Source organism: Salvelinus sp. IW2-2015, linkage group LG19, assembly GCF_002910315.2.
Source record: "Salvelinus sp. IW2-2015 linkage group LG19, ASM291031v2, whole genome shotgun sequence".
NCBI lineage: Eukaryota > Metazoa > Chordata > Actinopteri > Salmoniformes > Salmonidae > Salvelinus > Salvelinus sp. IW2-2015.
The window spans coordinates 33,483,495-33,499,609 of record NC_036859.1 but is presented as its reverse complement, the minus strand read 5'-3'; the positions used below and the strand labels follow the sequence as shown (position 1 = coordinate 33,499,609).

Genomic DNA, 16,115 nt, shown 5'->3' with positions numbered 1-16,115 from the left:
CCCGTTGGGTATAAACTCTTCAAGGTGAATGTAACCATAACAACCTAATGACGCAGTGTTGTGGCGATTTGAAGGACAGGGGTGTAACAACACTAATTTCCCTCTCTCCATCCCTTTCCCTGTCTGCCAGGCTTCTCCCACTCGGCTTTCACGTTTGGCATAGAGAGCCACATCAGCCAGTCSAATATCAACGGAGCCCTGGTGCCCCCTGCTGCCCTCATCTCCATCATCCAGAAGGGCCTGCAGTACGTGGAGGCAGAGGTCAGCATCAACGAGGTCAGTACCCTCAATGCTAACTTGCTTATTTACTGACTGTGCGCCACGCTAACCGCTAACTTTCCTATATATTGACTGTTTATTTGATTTAACCTTTATTTAACTAGGCAAGTCAGTTAAGAACAAATTCTTATTTACAATGACGGCCTAGGAACAGTGGGTTAACTGCCTTGTTCAGGGGCAGAATGACAGATTTTTACCTTGTCAGCTCAGGGATTCGATCTAGCAACCTTTCGGTTACTGGCCCAACGCTCTAACCACTAGGCTACCTGCCACCGTGTTCAATACCTTCTCTATGTAGCCTTTAATTTCCTAAATGTAASACGGTTGAAGTTGCCCCAACCACAAATCTAGGATTACATTACATCTAATCCTAGGGAAGAGCAATCCTATGACATCATGCGCTCTATTGCTCTGCTATAGCTGATGTCATTGGATTGTAATTTTCTAGTGCTCTACTACAGATTTTGACTAAAGTTTCTGGGTGAAGACGCATGTTAGACATATCAATTGAAACATAAAGAAGGAAATTTAAACTTTTGAGTGGAATTCCCCTTTAGCCATTAGGGGATTATAAAACCATCTGGCCCTGAATCACCTGTAGTGATGGGGTCGGAATTAATCAAGTTACAAATCGCAATATTGTTTTGGACTATCTTATCTATATTTGACTCCRAGTATGGATTTGTAATGTATTTATTGTTATAATTYTTTCTACTGTAGGTAGTTAGCTAGTGCTAGTCATCTGTACCTGCGCCAAAACTGCTGTTTTTCATCCTATAGCTTGTTCTCCRTTTTGTTTTTAAATAGTGAGCCAACCTGTTTTCAGCAATTTCTTTGTTTCCCTGACTGATCAAAACTCGTTTTCTACTGTTCTCTCTTGTCCCTCTGCAGCAGACATAGTGAGCAATATGTTTGGAACATCGAATCACAGTGAAAGCGCGCTGTCGAATCGTGAAAAAATCCAATACATATAGAATCACAATGCATATAGAATCGCGAGAATCGCAATACATACAGTTGAAATAAGAAGTTTACATACACTTAGGTGGGAGTCATTAAAACTCGTTTTTCAACCACTCCACAAAATTTCTTTGTTAACAAACTATAGTTTTGGCAAGTCGGTTAGGACATATACTTTGTGCATGAACAAGTAATTTTCCCAACAATTGTTTACAGACAGATTATTTCCATTTATAATTCACTGAATCACAATTCCAGTGGGTCAGAAGTTTACATACACTAAGTTGACTGCCTTTAAACAGCTTGGGAAATGGCAGAAAAAGATGTCATGGCTTTAGAAGCTTCTGAAGGCTAATTGAATCATTTGAGTCATTGGAGGTGTATCTGTGGATGTATTTCAAGGCCTACATTCAAACTCAGTGCCTCTTTGCTTGACATCATGGGAAAATCAAAAGAAATCAGCCAAGACCTCAGAATTTTTTTGTAGACCTCCACAAGTCTGGTTCATCCTTGGGAGCAATTTCCAAATGCCTGAAAGGTACCACGTTCATCTGTACAAACAATAGTACGCAAGTATAAACACCATGGACCACGCAGCCTCATACGCTCAGGAAGGAGAGTGTTCTGTCTCTAGAGATGAACGTACTTTGGTACAAAAAGGTGCAAATCAATCCCAGAACAACAGCAAAGGACCTGTGAAGCTGGAGGAAACAGGTACAGAAAGTATCTATATCCACAGTAAAATGAGTCCTATATCGACATAATCTGAAAGGCGCTCAGCAAGGAAAAAGTCACAGCTCCAAACCGCCATTAAAAAAAAGGCATGTTTGCAACTTGCACATGGGAACAAAGATCGTGACTTTTTGGAGAGATGGTCCTCTGGCCGTAGTGACCATTGTTATGTTTGTGGGGGTCTTTGCTGTAGGAGGGACTGGTGCACTTCACAAAATAGATGGCATCATGAGGCAGGAAAATGATGTGGATATATTGAAGCAACATCTCAGACATCAATCAGGAAGTTAAAGCTTGGTTGCAAATGGGTCTTCCAAATGGACAATGACCCCAAGCATACTTCCAAAGTTGTAGTAAATGGCTTAAGGACAACAAAGTCAAAGGTGTGGAGTGGCCATCACAAAGCCTGACCTCGATCCTATAGAACATTGGTGGGCAGAACTGAAAAAGTGTGTGCGAGCAAGGAGGCCTACACAACCTGACTCAGTTACACCAGCTCTGTCAGGAGGAATGGGGCCAAAATTCACCCAACTTATTGTGGGAAGCTTGTGGAAGGCTACCTGCAACGTTTGACCCAAGTTAAACAATTTAAAGGCAATGCTACCAAATACTAATTGAGTGTATGTACTTCCTGACCCACTGGGAATGTGATGAAAGAAATAAAAGCTGAAAATAAATCATTCTCTCTACTATTATTCTGACATTTCACATTCTTAAAATAAAGGTGTTTGATCCTAACTGACCTAAGACAGGGCATTTTTACTAGGATTAAATGTCAGGAATTGTGAAACTGAGTTTTATTGCATTTGGTTAAGATGTATGTAAACTTCCGACTTCAACTGTATAGAATCGCAATACATATGGAATCGCAATACTTATAAAATCAGCAGCTAAGTATGGTGATGATATYGTGAGGTCCCTGCAGTTCCCAGCCCCACCCATCATTAGTAGTACCTGAAACTGTGTAAGAACCCAAACTTCTGTCTTGTTGCCAYCCAGGATGGCACTCTTTTTGACGGGCGGCCCATCGAGTCGCTGTCCCTGATCGACGCGGTTATGCCCGACGTGGTGCAGACGCGGCAGCAGGCCTACAGGGAAAAGCTGGCCCAGCAGCAGCAGGTCGGCAGCACTAGCGGCACCCAGGGCCTCCAGCCTGGCGGTGCCAAGAACGGAGAGGGAGGCACCGCTGCCAACGGCGAGGAGAACGGCGCCCATGGCTTAGCCAGTGAGCATAACCTTTTATTATTTTTGTTACATTTTCCATGTTTCCTTTCATGATCATGATGCCATAACAGTACAACTGATTTACAATACATAGGCTTCACACCTCTTGAGTTTAAAGCACAATGTACGGTGGAGACTGTTGTCATCCATACTAACACTAGCGTAGGTTTAGCTGCTATTCGACAAGCTAGCTCCCTCCGGCCATGGATTTAACGGGGTGGAAACTCCATCAGCCAATGCTTACATCAGTCCTATGCATTTTAAATGATGGAGGAATGTGCAAGTGCGGAATTGGCTCAGGACTCAGCCTGTGTGTCTAGCATAGAGATAGAACTCTAGATGGATATAAGATGTTTGATACAAGATGAGTCTATTATCTAACTTTATGGTATGTGTGTGTGYGTCCAGACCACCATGCAGAGATGATGGAGGTGGACCGGGATGTGGAGATCCCCCAAAACAAGGCCATGGTGCTGAGGGGCCACGAGTCAGAGGTGTTCATCTGTGCCTGGAACCCTGTCAACGACCTGCTCGCCTCTGGGTACAGAGCAAACTCCTATATCCTTCTGTCTCACTGTCTGTCCTACTTCTGTCTCACTGTCTGTCCTACTTCTGTCTCACTGTCTGTCCTACTTCTGTCTCTTTACAGAGCAGGGACATAGCCTAAAGATAAATGATTTCTGTTCATAAAGTAAAATCCACCTTCATACAGCATTGTTAGTCTGGAGAAGTATGCGTTGACCTACATTTTGATGTGGCAGAACTTAGTCAAGGATGTTTCCAACAGGTTGCTGGTGGTAACCTTCAGTGAAATAATGTTTATTTGTGTGTTTTGTACTCGCACATCTAATTGAATCCTACGCACCATATAATACAATCTACGTAGTCAGACATTACTGTGGTTTTAGGCTAGCCAAAGAAGTTGGATGTTAGATGATAGTGTGTGTGTGTGCGCAGGTCTGGGGACTCGACGGCGCGGATCTGGAACCTGAGTGAGAACGACACGGGCAGCTCCAYGCAGCTGGTGCTGAGACACTGTATACGGGAGGGAGGCCAGGACGTACCCAGCAACAAAGACGTCACCTCRCTGGACTGGAATGTGAGTTGGAGAGAGACCCCGATTAGTTTGTCTTCCCAGCTGGAAATATGGGACRGCTTCTCTCTCCCATGGAAAATACAGGGCTGAGTAACAGTAGAGCTGGCTGTCATTTCCCTGCTCTATGAAGGATACTCAACCTGCATTTAACTACTTTGGGCTTAATCGCAACTCAAGACAAGCAGGCAAAACTGACTTTCTGGKAAATGTTTGGTGTCATCGGGAGATAATTTTTTTGCCAAGATTTTAGTAATGCACATAAATCTCAAATTAGGATCGGTCCCTTGTTTGGTCCMAATCTGGAGTGCAACAGAAACAAACAAATATATGGCAAACCAGAATTCCAGGTTATTTAAAGGGTTTCGTTTTGGTATTTAAAAAAATCCTAAATAACTGCTGAATTTGTATTTTTCAGAGTGAGGGTACACTGCTAGCCACAGGCTCGTACGACGGCTTTGCCAGAATATGGACTAAAGACGGTAAGCCATTTAAAGATGCACTACGGCCGTTGTCAATTGTTTACATAACATTTTTGCTTTAATAGTTTTAGGCAAACAATATAAGCTTTTGTCCACTGAGGTGATTTCTGGACAACATGTCTGTCCATTTAGGGGGATCCCTTTTGGCTAGGACAACAACTCAACATTTCTAAACACCGAATTATAGATGGCCCATAGTCCTGTTCTCATGCTAAACAAGCACCGTGACATGTGTTTTTGCAGGTAACCTCGCCAGTACCTTGGGCCAGCATAAAGGTCCTATATTTGCCCTTAAATGGAATAAGAAAGGAAACTTCATCCTCAGTGCAGGAGTAGATAAGGTAAGATAACGTAGCCAAGGTAGGATGACGTAGCCAAGGTAGGATAACATAGCCAAGGTAGGATAACGTAAGATAATGTGTTTTGTGATAGACAGTTTGKCTTAAAATCCTTTTAAATGAATTTGATTCGTCGTGGTGTGTTGTCATTGGTCATGCATGATGAAAGGACTCTGACAGTGTATCCGTCTCCCGTTCAGACCACCATCATTTGGGACGCTCACACGGGAGAGGCTAAGCAGCAGTTTCCCTTCCACTCTGCGCCRGCCCTGGACGTGGACTGGCAGAGCAACAACACGTTTGCCTCCTGCAGCACGGACATGTGCATACACGTGTGTAAGCTGGGGCAGGACCGGCCTGTCAAGACTTTCCAGGGACACACGGTAAGACCAGGGACTGGCTGTCTGGCCTGGATGCGTTTCAACAGTCTCCTCTGTCACGTTGACATTGTGACTGACATTGATTCATCTCTGTAGTCTAAAGGCCTCGTCTTCAAATGCACTGACCTGAAAAAAAAGGTGAAGCCTTTTGCCCGTCCTCTTCCTGTTCTGTCACGTCACTACAGGAAGTGCCTTTAGACAGTTAATGCATCTTTGTGTGCTGCTATATTATAAAGTTCACAACGTGTTTCCTTGTATTGTCACTCATCATCCCTTTCTCTTTCCCTCCTATAGAATGAAGTGAACGCAATCAAGTGGGATCCCACGGGGAGTCTGCTGGCCTCCTGCTCTGACGACATGACACTCAAGGTCATTACACACACACAGCTCTCTCTCTCTCACACACACAGCTCTCTCTCTCTCTCACACACAGCTCTCTCTCTCTCACACACACAGCACACACACAGTAGTGTTATTGGGGACCGTTGGTCCTAGTTTATAGTTTATAGGCCGGATCTACAACCTCTTCTTCCTGAGTCGGTCCCATGGTGCTACATAATGTCTCTGTCTCCTTCCTGAGTCGGTCCCATGGTGCTACATAATGTCTCTGTCTCCTTCCTGAGTCGGTCCCATGGTGCTACATAATGTCTCTGTCTCCTTCCTGAGTCGGTCCCATGGTGCTACATAATGTCTCTGTCTCCTGTCTGTCTCAGATCTGGAGTATGAAGCAGGACTCGTGTGTCCACGACCTGCAGGCCCACAGTAAGGAGATTTACACCATCAAGTGGAGCCCCACGGGGCCCGGGACCAACAACCCCAATGCCAACCTGATGCTGGCCAGGTAATAGAAGACGGTGAAACACTCCAACTCCCAGCATTCCTCTGGGGTTTTTATCATAAGCGGTTATGTATCATAAAAAAACATTTAAGATCTGTACGTGACGTAGTATGGAGTCATGTGTTCATCTCTATCTGACAATCTGTTTCCCCACAGCTGAAGGAAAAAATAAAGAGCCCAGGATAGTCACTGTAATCAAATATAAGTGAATAGATCTTCTGTCCTTCCGCTGCCTTTTACCCTCCTAAACAGCTCCTGGGGCGCCGCACCATGCTCCCTCCCAAATGGGTGGTGTCTGGGTCGTTAGGAGCAGAAGAKGAATTTCCAAGATGGATGCTAAAGTACTGTTCTTCTTCTCCCCAGCGCGTCGTTTGACTCGACGGTGCGTCTGTGGGACGTGGAGCGRGGCGTGTGCATCCACACGCTCACCCGCCACCAGGAGCCCGTCTACAGTGTGGCCTTCAGCCCCGACGGGCGCCACCTGGCCAGCGGCTCCTTCGACAAGTGTGTCCACATCTGGAACACACAGGTACGGGACGGACACACACACACAGTCGCTGACGTCACTCGTACATCATTCACATCTCAAGCCCGACTGTTTCTTGTAGGGCTGGTCTGGTGGTCGACGAATGGGTTTGAATATTTAGGTCTGAATCTGGGTGCCTGACTCTGATGTATATGATGCATTGATTTCAATGGGTGATTTCTGTGAAAATTTGAGTTCTAAATGTAAATCTGGAGCTCAGTCCTTAGTGAGATACGTGTAATAATGTAAACATGATTGAAATTGAGTTGCCCCAAATCCATTTTCCCTGGTCATTGTTTGGCTGATTACACCCCTGTCCCTCTGTCTGTCCCTCTGTCCAGACGGGGGCTTTAGTCCACAGCTATAGGGGAACGGGGGGTATCTTCGAGGTGTGCTGGAACGCCACGGGCGACAAGGTGGGAGCCAGCGCGTCAGACGGATCGGTAAGTCTCACCAGCTGTCTCTTAATGGACACAGCCAGGAATTATTTCCCTGGTGTCAGGAGGAGCCTGGCTTCATTTACACCCACTGTTCACGAGCACCAAGTAGTGACACTATATATAGATTGTAGTACTGTGCTAATGATCTGTTAGCTACCTGTCCAGTATCCAGCGTCTGTTATATTCATCTGGGGTCAAAAAGAGCAATAAACAGAATGATTTACTTGWCAACAGTTGCAGCTGAGGAGTAATGAATCAAACGGCTAGGTTGTCGATGGTCTTGAGCAKCTACAGGTCATCTGTAAGGGATTGTCCTAGTAGTTCCACACCATAGTGCCCTCCAAGCTCATCACTAAGCTCAGGATCCTGGGACTGAACACATCCTTCTGCAACTGGATCATGGACTTTCTGAGGGACCACAGTGGGGGTAGGCAATAACGCGTCCGCCACGCAGACCCTCAATACGGGGGCCCCTTAGGGGTGCGTGCTTAGTCCCTTCCTGTACTCCCTGTTCACCCACGACTCCAACACCATTAAGTTTGCTGACGACACATCTACATCAACGGAGCTGTAGTGGAACRGATCGAGAGCTTCAAGTTCCTTGGTGTCCACATCACTAAGGAATTAGCGTCCACACACACCAACAGTTGTGAAGAAGGCACGACAATCCCTTTTCCCCGTCAGGAGGCTGAAAAGATTTGGCATGGGCTCTCAGATTCTCAAAGTTATACGGCTGCACCATTGAGAGCATCTTGACTGGCTGCATCACCGCTTGGTATGGCAACTGCTTGGCATCTGAACGCAAGGTGCTACAGCGGGTAGTGCGTATGGCCTAAGTACATCACTGTAGCCGAGCTCTCTGCCAACTATGACCTCTATGCCAGGTGGTGTCAGAGCAAGGCTTAAAAATGGTCATAGACTGTTCTCTCTGTTACCGATACCAGGCGGTGTCAGAACCTTAGAGGTTCCGCAGATTGAATGAAAATGAAGTGACTTTCTGCAGTGTATACTGCACCACTTAGACTAGTAATGGATGTGTGTTTGTCTCATTGTTAAAGGCATAGTTGGTTTCTATGTTAAAGGGATACGTCAGGATTTTGCTAATGGGGCCATTTATCTACTTCCCCAGAGTCAGATGAACTTGTGGATACCATTTTTATGTTTGTGTCAAGTATGAAGGAAGTTAAGAGGTAGATTCGCGAGCCATTGCCAACTAGCCAGATAATGTTAACTAGCATTAGCATAATGACTGGAAGTCTATGGTACCAGCTAGCAGATACCCATAGACTTTCAGTCATCTACCTCTTAACTTCAAACTGCAGGCAGAGACATACATTTTTTTTTATCTGACTGGGAAAGTAGATAAAGATCCTTTTAAGGCCAGGGGTTTTCCAGGTCTGGTCACGTGGTCAGAAAAAAAAAATATGGCCCAGCTCATTACATATGACCTTTAACGTCTATCTTTCCTGCTCTCTCTCTGTTCCAGGTTTGTGTATTAGACCTGAGGAAATGACGCTCGTTTGGGGAGCCATGGACCGACTACGAATGTGTACATAGCCAAAATGACTGTCCCTGCCTGTCGTCTACACTGCTGTAGTCCCAACAGAAGCCATGGCCTGCCATCACAACCACCACCGACGGAGCGCTCAACACCCACATAAACACTTAAACTACACCTCCAGTGAAGGGGTCAAACTAACCTCCAGTGAAGGGTGTCTTCCCCCCCCCCCCCAAGTCAGACTCAGACCCACAGGAGAGACAAATTACTTTTACGTTCAGAGAATTATAAAATCCCAAAGGGGACCCATTGCATACATACCAAAACATCTGCTATTTTGTTTAGTTTCTTTCTTTTTATCCTTTATACCAGAAATGGCTTTTTTTTCCCCTCACGTTGTTGGTGTGTGCATATTGTACATGTCAGCATGTTTTGTCGTCCTTTTGCCGTAGGTTTGTGTTACATGTCGGGGAAAGAGYGGAGAGGTCAGTAGGATTTTTGTTTCTTTTACAATTTGGGTTTGAAACTGTTTATTGGGAGAAATCCATTCACTTTGGCACTGTACTTTTGTTTATGGCTCAAGAAAACATTGAACAAATCTATATTTCATAAGTTGAAATGGGTTAATTTGTTTTCAATTGTAATTTTGATGCTTGTTTTTCAGTTTGCCCAAAATTGTCGTTTTTTTTAATATTTGTCAGAGAGCAGTTAGTGGGGAGGAAAGCACTATGTCTCATTTTGCTTGTTTACCTTGAGAAATGGTTTCAGGTGTGAAAACTGTTAGATCTCTGGACTAAAGATCATCACCGTTAGCTACTACATAACCCCATCCTTTCATATTCTAAGGACATGTTACTTTAGGTTTCAGTGTTATGTAGAAGGAAAGGCTGATCGTCCATCTGTGCCTCCGCGGCTCTTTTAGCCAGAACATAGGAATGGCAGTGCTTTGGGTAGCTCATGAATGAATAGGACACAGGACAACCCCCATACAAACGCCCATGTCAAAGTTAGCCGGGAGTTTTCATACCCGAAATTGGTCAAACATTAGATTTTGTCAATGTTCCAAGACTACTTTTGAGTCGTAACTTCTGACCAACTTTGATTTTGGAGTGAACCATTGTTTCAAGTGTTCTGTTTGAGGACGCACTGCTGTGTCTGCTCTTAAGTCATTGTGGATGATTGATTTTCTACCCAGCACCAACACTCGGAGACAGGCTRTGTCAAGGCCTATAAATGGGGCTTTTTTTGTGGTGTTCAGAAGGTGATATTTTCTAGGCAGGGAGATGAGAAGCAGACTTTGGAACATATGACTTGACGTAACATTCTAACTACATATAATATATATATATATGTGACATCACAGGGGATTCTTTTTGTATGCCACTTGTATGCAACGTTGGTTTTGAAAAATTCTCCGAAACGCTTGGAAATGTGTTATTCTTATGCATCATGTGGGTCTTTCACCATGAGAAATGGGTCTTTATAAAATACCATTAAACGGTCATAGCTATAAAAGAGCAGCCCTAAGAATGGGTTTGTTTTAAGTTATTTTCTGCACTTAAGAATAATGCAAAACAGGAGATGTGTTCAAGCAAAAAGGTTTTGGGGTCAATTCCATTCTGGAAGTCAACTTCTAATTAGAATTTGAATAAAATCTTAATGGAAAATAAATGGCAACTTTTTTTCCGTTATTGAATTGGAATTTGAGCACTTTAAATGGCGTTGACCACCAACCCTGGTTGGTACATCCAGACGCAGGATAATGCTGTTAGTTTAATTTCTCTCCCGTAGCTGAACGCGTGTAGTCGTTCTGTGAAAAAGCGGGGGACAATAGTAGTTTCTAAACTGTAGACTTGTTGGGTACACATTGGATCCAAGCCAACTTCATGGCATTCCAACATACCATCTCGTAGCCCTAGCTAACATCCAGTGGCTTTAAAACACCAATGTTTTATTTTCAACAACAAAAATCTTCTCCAAAAGCCTCCTTTGCTCAAAGAATGTCACTTGTTTTACAAACRCATTTTGTACAGAAGCTAGCTAAGAGTATTTTGAAGTTTGCTTTAATATAACCAACAGTGAGTGGATCGTTCCATGAAGACTATTAGGAAGTCTTGACAGTGGAATGGTATTTTATAATGTTTGTTTTTAAAAAATAATCTTTTTACAATGCATTCAAGTGTTTGCTATTTCTTGTTCCTACCTAAAGTACTAATTCTATCTTTGCTATGCCTAAAAAGCTCTTGAAGGTTTTGTACTCTTTGAAAAACTTTTATAATTCTGATTTATTTGTAGCAAAAATGAACAAGAACAATAAATCTCAATGTGATTTATCCACAACACCCTGGACCATGTCGCTAAATACCAGTGTGCAGATTGTTTTTTTTGTTTGTTTCATTTTGTCTTCGCCCTCACCCATGTTATCTTCTCTCACTCACACAGATGCTGAGACTCTCTGCAACCTACGCATCTGACTGTTGTAATATCAATCAGATCTTTGAAACGTCTAGAATAAAAAATCTATTTTGATAATAGCCGTGTGGTTTTTCTGTTGACTTGGTTTGTTTCTCACCTAGAGACCTTTTGGTGTATTGCATGTTTTTTTTGTTTAAAAAAATCTTTTTTTTGTTTATGAAATGCACATCCTCTTCAGTCATAGGTTGTGTAGTAGTCTATCCATGGTACATTCGGAAATATTCAGACCCCTTGACTTTTTTTCACATTTTGTTATGTTACAGCCTTTAAAATTAATACAACAATAAAAATCTACACCCATTACCCCATAATTTTTGCACTTCTATAAACAAAAATGGAATCTTACTTTTACATAAGTATTCAGACCCTTGACTCAGTACTTTGTTGAAGCACCTTTGGCAGAGATTACAACCTGGAGTCTTCCTGGGTATGATGCTACAAGCTTTCCACACCTGTATTTGGGGAGTTTCTCCCATTYTKCTCTGCAGATCCTCTCAAGCTCTTGTCAGGTTGGATGGGGAGTGTCACTGGACAGCTGTTTTCAKGTCTCCATAGATGTTCGATTGGGTTCAAGTCCAGGCTCTGGCTGGGCCACAAGGACATTCAGAGAATTGTCCCGAAGCCACTTCTGTGTTGTCTTAGATRTGTGCTTAGGGTCATTGTTCTGCTGAAAGGTGAACCTTCTCCCCAGTCTGAGGTCCTGAGYGCTCTGGAGCAGGTTTTCATTGAGGATCTCTGTACTTTGCTTCGTTCATCTTTCCCTCGATCCTGACTAGTCTCCCAGTACCTGCCATTGAAAAACATCCCCAAAGCATGATGCTTCACTGTAAGGATGGTGCCAGGTTTCTTCCAGATGTGACACCTGGAATTTAGGCCAAATAGTTCAATCTTGGTTTTATCAGACCAGAGAATCTTGTTTATCATGGTCTGAGAGTCCTTTAAGTGCCTTTTAGCAGACTCCAAGTGGTCTTATGTGCCTTTTACTGAGATGTGGCTTCCGTCTGGCCACTACCATAAAGGCCTGATTGGTGGAGTGCTGCCGAGATGGTTGTCCTTCTGGAAGATTCTCCCATCTCCACAGAGGAACTCTGGAGCAGAGTGACCATCGCGTTCTTGGTCACCTCCTTGACCAAGGCCCTTCTCCCCCGATTGCTCAGTTTGGCCGGGCGGCCAGCTCTAGGAAGAGTCTTGGTGGTGGCGAACTTCTTCCATTGAAGTATGATGGAGGCCACTGTGTTCTTGGGGACCTTCAATGCTACAGACATGTTTTGGTACCCTCCCCCAGATCTGTGCCTCGAAACAATCCTGTCTCAGATTTCTACGGACAATTCCTTCRACCTCATGGCTTGGTTTTTGCTCTAACATGCACTGTCAACTGTGGGACCTTATATAGACAGGTGTGTGCCATTCCAAATCATGTCTAATKAATTTAATTTACCACAGGTGGACTACAAGTTGTAGAAACATCTCAAGGATGATCAATGGAAACAGGATKCATCTGAGCTCAATTTCGAATCTCATAGCKAAGGGTCTGAATACTTATTTAAATWAGGTCATTTTATTTATTTTTTCTTTGCTTTGTCATTATAGGGTATTGTGTGTAGATTGATGAGAATGCTTTTTAAATGTAATACATTTTAAAATAAAGCTGTAACGTAACAAAATGTGAAAAAAGTCAAGGGGTCTGAATGCACTGTAGCATCGTCCCTCGGGCACTTTCGGCACAGACAGAAGGAGCCAGATGTCTCACAGGATGTACAAATCTGAAGCATCCGTYTTAGAACTTCCACTCACCACCAAATATGGTAATAMGAGGAAGTCCAGTGATGGGAAGTGGGAGAAGATGGCGCCAGATGAAACTTGGACTCCGTTCTGCTAACTTAAGCTTTTAATACATTGTAGTTTTGGGAACAGAAAATCTGTTAAGAGCAGAGTGCTCAAAGTTTTGTAGACTAGACCCTTTGCCAAAGTTTTGAAAATATTGCGTTGTTTAAAAGGCGTGCAAGGGTGAATTGAGTTATTGTGCACACACACTTCAGTTATTCCCTAACGGAAATAAGCAAATATGCTAAACAAAAATATAAACGCAACAATTTCAAAGATTTTACTGAGTTACAGTTCCTATAAGGAAATCAGTAAATTTAAATAAATTAGGCCCTAATCTATGGATTTCACATGACTAGGAATTCAGATATATATTTTTTTAAAGGTATGGGCATGGATCAAAACCAGTCACTATCTGGTGTGACCACCATGTATTTGGCTCATGCAGCGTGGCAAATTTCCTTCGCATAGAGTTGATCAGATTGTTGATTGTGGCATGTGGAATGTTGTCTCACTCTTCAATAGCTGTGCGAAGTTGCTGGATATTGGTGGGAACTGGAACACGCTGTCCTACACATCGATCCAAAGCATCCCATGCTGAAACATGAGCTGATGGTTGCAGATGAATGGCAAGACAATGGGCCTCAGAATCTTATCAAGGTATCTCTGCATTAAAATTGCCATCAATAAAATGCAATTGTCTTCGTTGTCTGTAGCTTATGCCTGCCCATACCATAACCCCACCGCCACCATGGGGCACTCTGTTCACAACATTGACATCAGCAAACCGCTCGTYCACACGAAGCCATACAYGTGGTCTGCACTTGTGAGACCGGTTGGACGTACTGCCAAATTCTCTAAAATGGCTTATGATAGAGAAGTTAACATTCAATTCTTTGTCAACAATCCTGCAGTCAGCATGCCAATTGCATGSTCCCTCAAAATTTTGGCGGTGTGTGACAAAACTGAACATTTTAGTGGCCTTTTATTGTCCCCAGCACAAGGTGCATCTGTGTAATGATCATGCTGTTTAATAAGCTTCTTGATATGCCACACCTGTCAGGTGGATGGATAAACTTAGCACTAATAGGGATGTAAACAAAAGCTTACTGTGCCTATGGAACATTTCTGGGATATTTTATTTCAGCTCGTGAAACATGGGAACCACACTACATGTTGCGTTTTATATTTGTGTTCAAGTGTAACCATGTTTAAAAACATGTCCAATCGGATCTTGCTAGCTTCTGCTTGGCTTCTACCCACCTCCTACTTTGTTCTGCCTACTATACTTAATTTGCGCCAAGTGGAAACGACGCCAAATAGATATCTGAGTGACGTATTTGCTTTGGTCTTGTGACGTTTGCATGCTCTGTGTCTAGTAGCTTCAAACTAGGCTAACAAAGTTAGGGAAAGCATTGGCAGTGTGAGCAGCCGATGCTTTTTTTCAATGGCCAGTCAACTGCCAATCTAGTGGTCAAAAGTACGTTGTTGAAATTGCCGATATTAAAAGGAATTGCTATGAGACTACTTAAAACCCTTCATTGCCAAAAAACTGTTTTTTTATGCAGAATTATGTTATATGAAGTTTATTACAATGATGATTTTTTAAATATATTTTTTTTTTAATGGTCTTGTTTCAAATTTACAGGGGAGGTTTCAATTTACATGAATCTACTGTTAAATGTTATGATTTTCTTGCACCCAAAAAGTCCTGGGTCCAGGATAGTTACACTGGTCCTAGATGGTTGTTCCCTACTGGGTCCAGGATAGTTACACTAGTACTAGATGGTTGTTCCCTACTGGGTCCAGGATAGTTACACTGTCCTAGATGGTTGTTCCCTACTGGGTCCAGGATAGTTACACTGGTCCTAGATGGTTGTTCCCTACTGGGTCCAGGATAGTTACACTGGTCCTAGATGGTTGTTCCCTACTGGGTCCAGGATAGTTACACTGGTCCTAGATGGTTGTTCCCTACTGGGTCCAGGATAGTTACACTGGTCCTAGATGGTTGTCCTACTGGGTCCAGGATAGTTACACTGGTCCTAGATGGTTGTTCCCTACTGGGTCCAGGATAGTTACACTGGTCCTAGATGGTTGTTCCCTACTGGGTCCAGGATAGTTACACTGGTCCTAGATGGTTGTTCCTACTGGGTCCAGGATAGTTACACTGGTCCTAGATGGTTGTAACCCACTGGGTCCAGGATAGTTACACTGGTCCTAGATGGTTGTTCCCTCCCAATACTGGGTAAAGGATAGTAACACTAATGCTAGATCGTTGTCTGAGACCAGTGATGGGCAACTGGTGGCCAGCTGTTTTTCTCTTGTTATGTCAGTCACTGATAGTCAGTTAGCCCATGTTAGCTTACATTTTTTAGATTGCTAAATTCGTTTAGCGGCCAGCTATCTAAACTTGTTATCATGGTCGAATTACCGGCCAGGGAGGCCCCATTCATTTTTTTGTCAGTCTCACTCAGATATCATATTACAGACTGCAAATATTTCTCTCCAACATATGTCAAAATGTGTAGATTTGAGGGAAATTAGCTGTAAAACGGCAAAATCTTCTCGCCGTCCCATGGCAAAATGTGTATAATAATAATATGATAATAATAACAATCAGGATGGGGTGAATGCAGATTTTATAGCCACTATTCTTCATCAGTTGGGCTACAGGTGATAATGCTTATTGCTAATAGCACATCTGATAATATAGACCATGCATAGGCTATATCCAATATGTTCAAATCATTTTAGCATCATTTTTATCAGTACGTTATTAGGCCCATTTTTGGAGGTGGTAATTATATCTTAGATGGTGTCAGCATGAACTTATTTAAATWMATTTTGGAGTAGAATGTCCTTTTAACAAGTCACCAGAACTGAGCTTCTCAGTCCTTCTACTTAAACATTCTCCCGGGGGAGGACCCTGGACCCCCTAATCAAGGGGACTGGAATCAGTCACACTCGCCGTTTAAAACATGTACAAAATGATCCTCTTTCCCTAAAAGCATAATGGTCATGACTTT

General features: G+C 43.2%; 1 protein-coding gene across 2 annotated transcripts; it reads left to right on the top strand.

The window, feature by feature from the left end:
* Positions 1-119: 119 nt before the first annotated feature.
* Positions 120-11,324, top strand: LOC111979164 (F-box-like/WD repeat-containing protein TBL1XR1). Of its 2 annotated transcripts, XR_011481609.1 has the most exons (13): positions 120-276; positions 2,971-3,196; positions 3,604-3,736; positions 4,153-4,294; positions 4,707-4,770; positions 5,014-5,111; positions 5,309-5,491; positions 5,783-5,857; positions 6,202-6,329; positions 6,690-6,855; positions 7,194-7,295; positions 8,779-9,275; positions 11,233-11,324. XR_011481609.1 is itself a non-coding variant. In XM_024009504.2 (12 exons), exons 2-12 carry the CDS (start codon positions 3,028-3,030, stop codon positions 8,803-8,805), a joined length of 1,287 nt encoding a protein of 428 aa, XP_023865272.2. In that variant the 5' UTR covers positions 120-276; positions 2,971-3,027; the 3' UTR covers positions 8,806-11,324. The 2 variants fall into 2 exon arrangements, 1 of the variants encoding a protein (XP_023865272.2); XM_024009504.2 differs by having other exon boundaries at positions 8,779-11,324.
* The last annotated feature ends 4,791 nt before the right edge of the window (positions 11,325-16,115 follow it).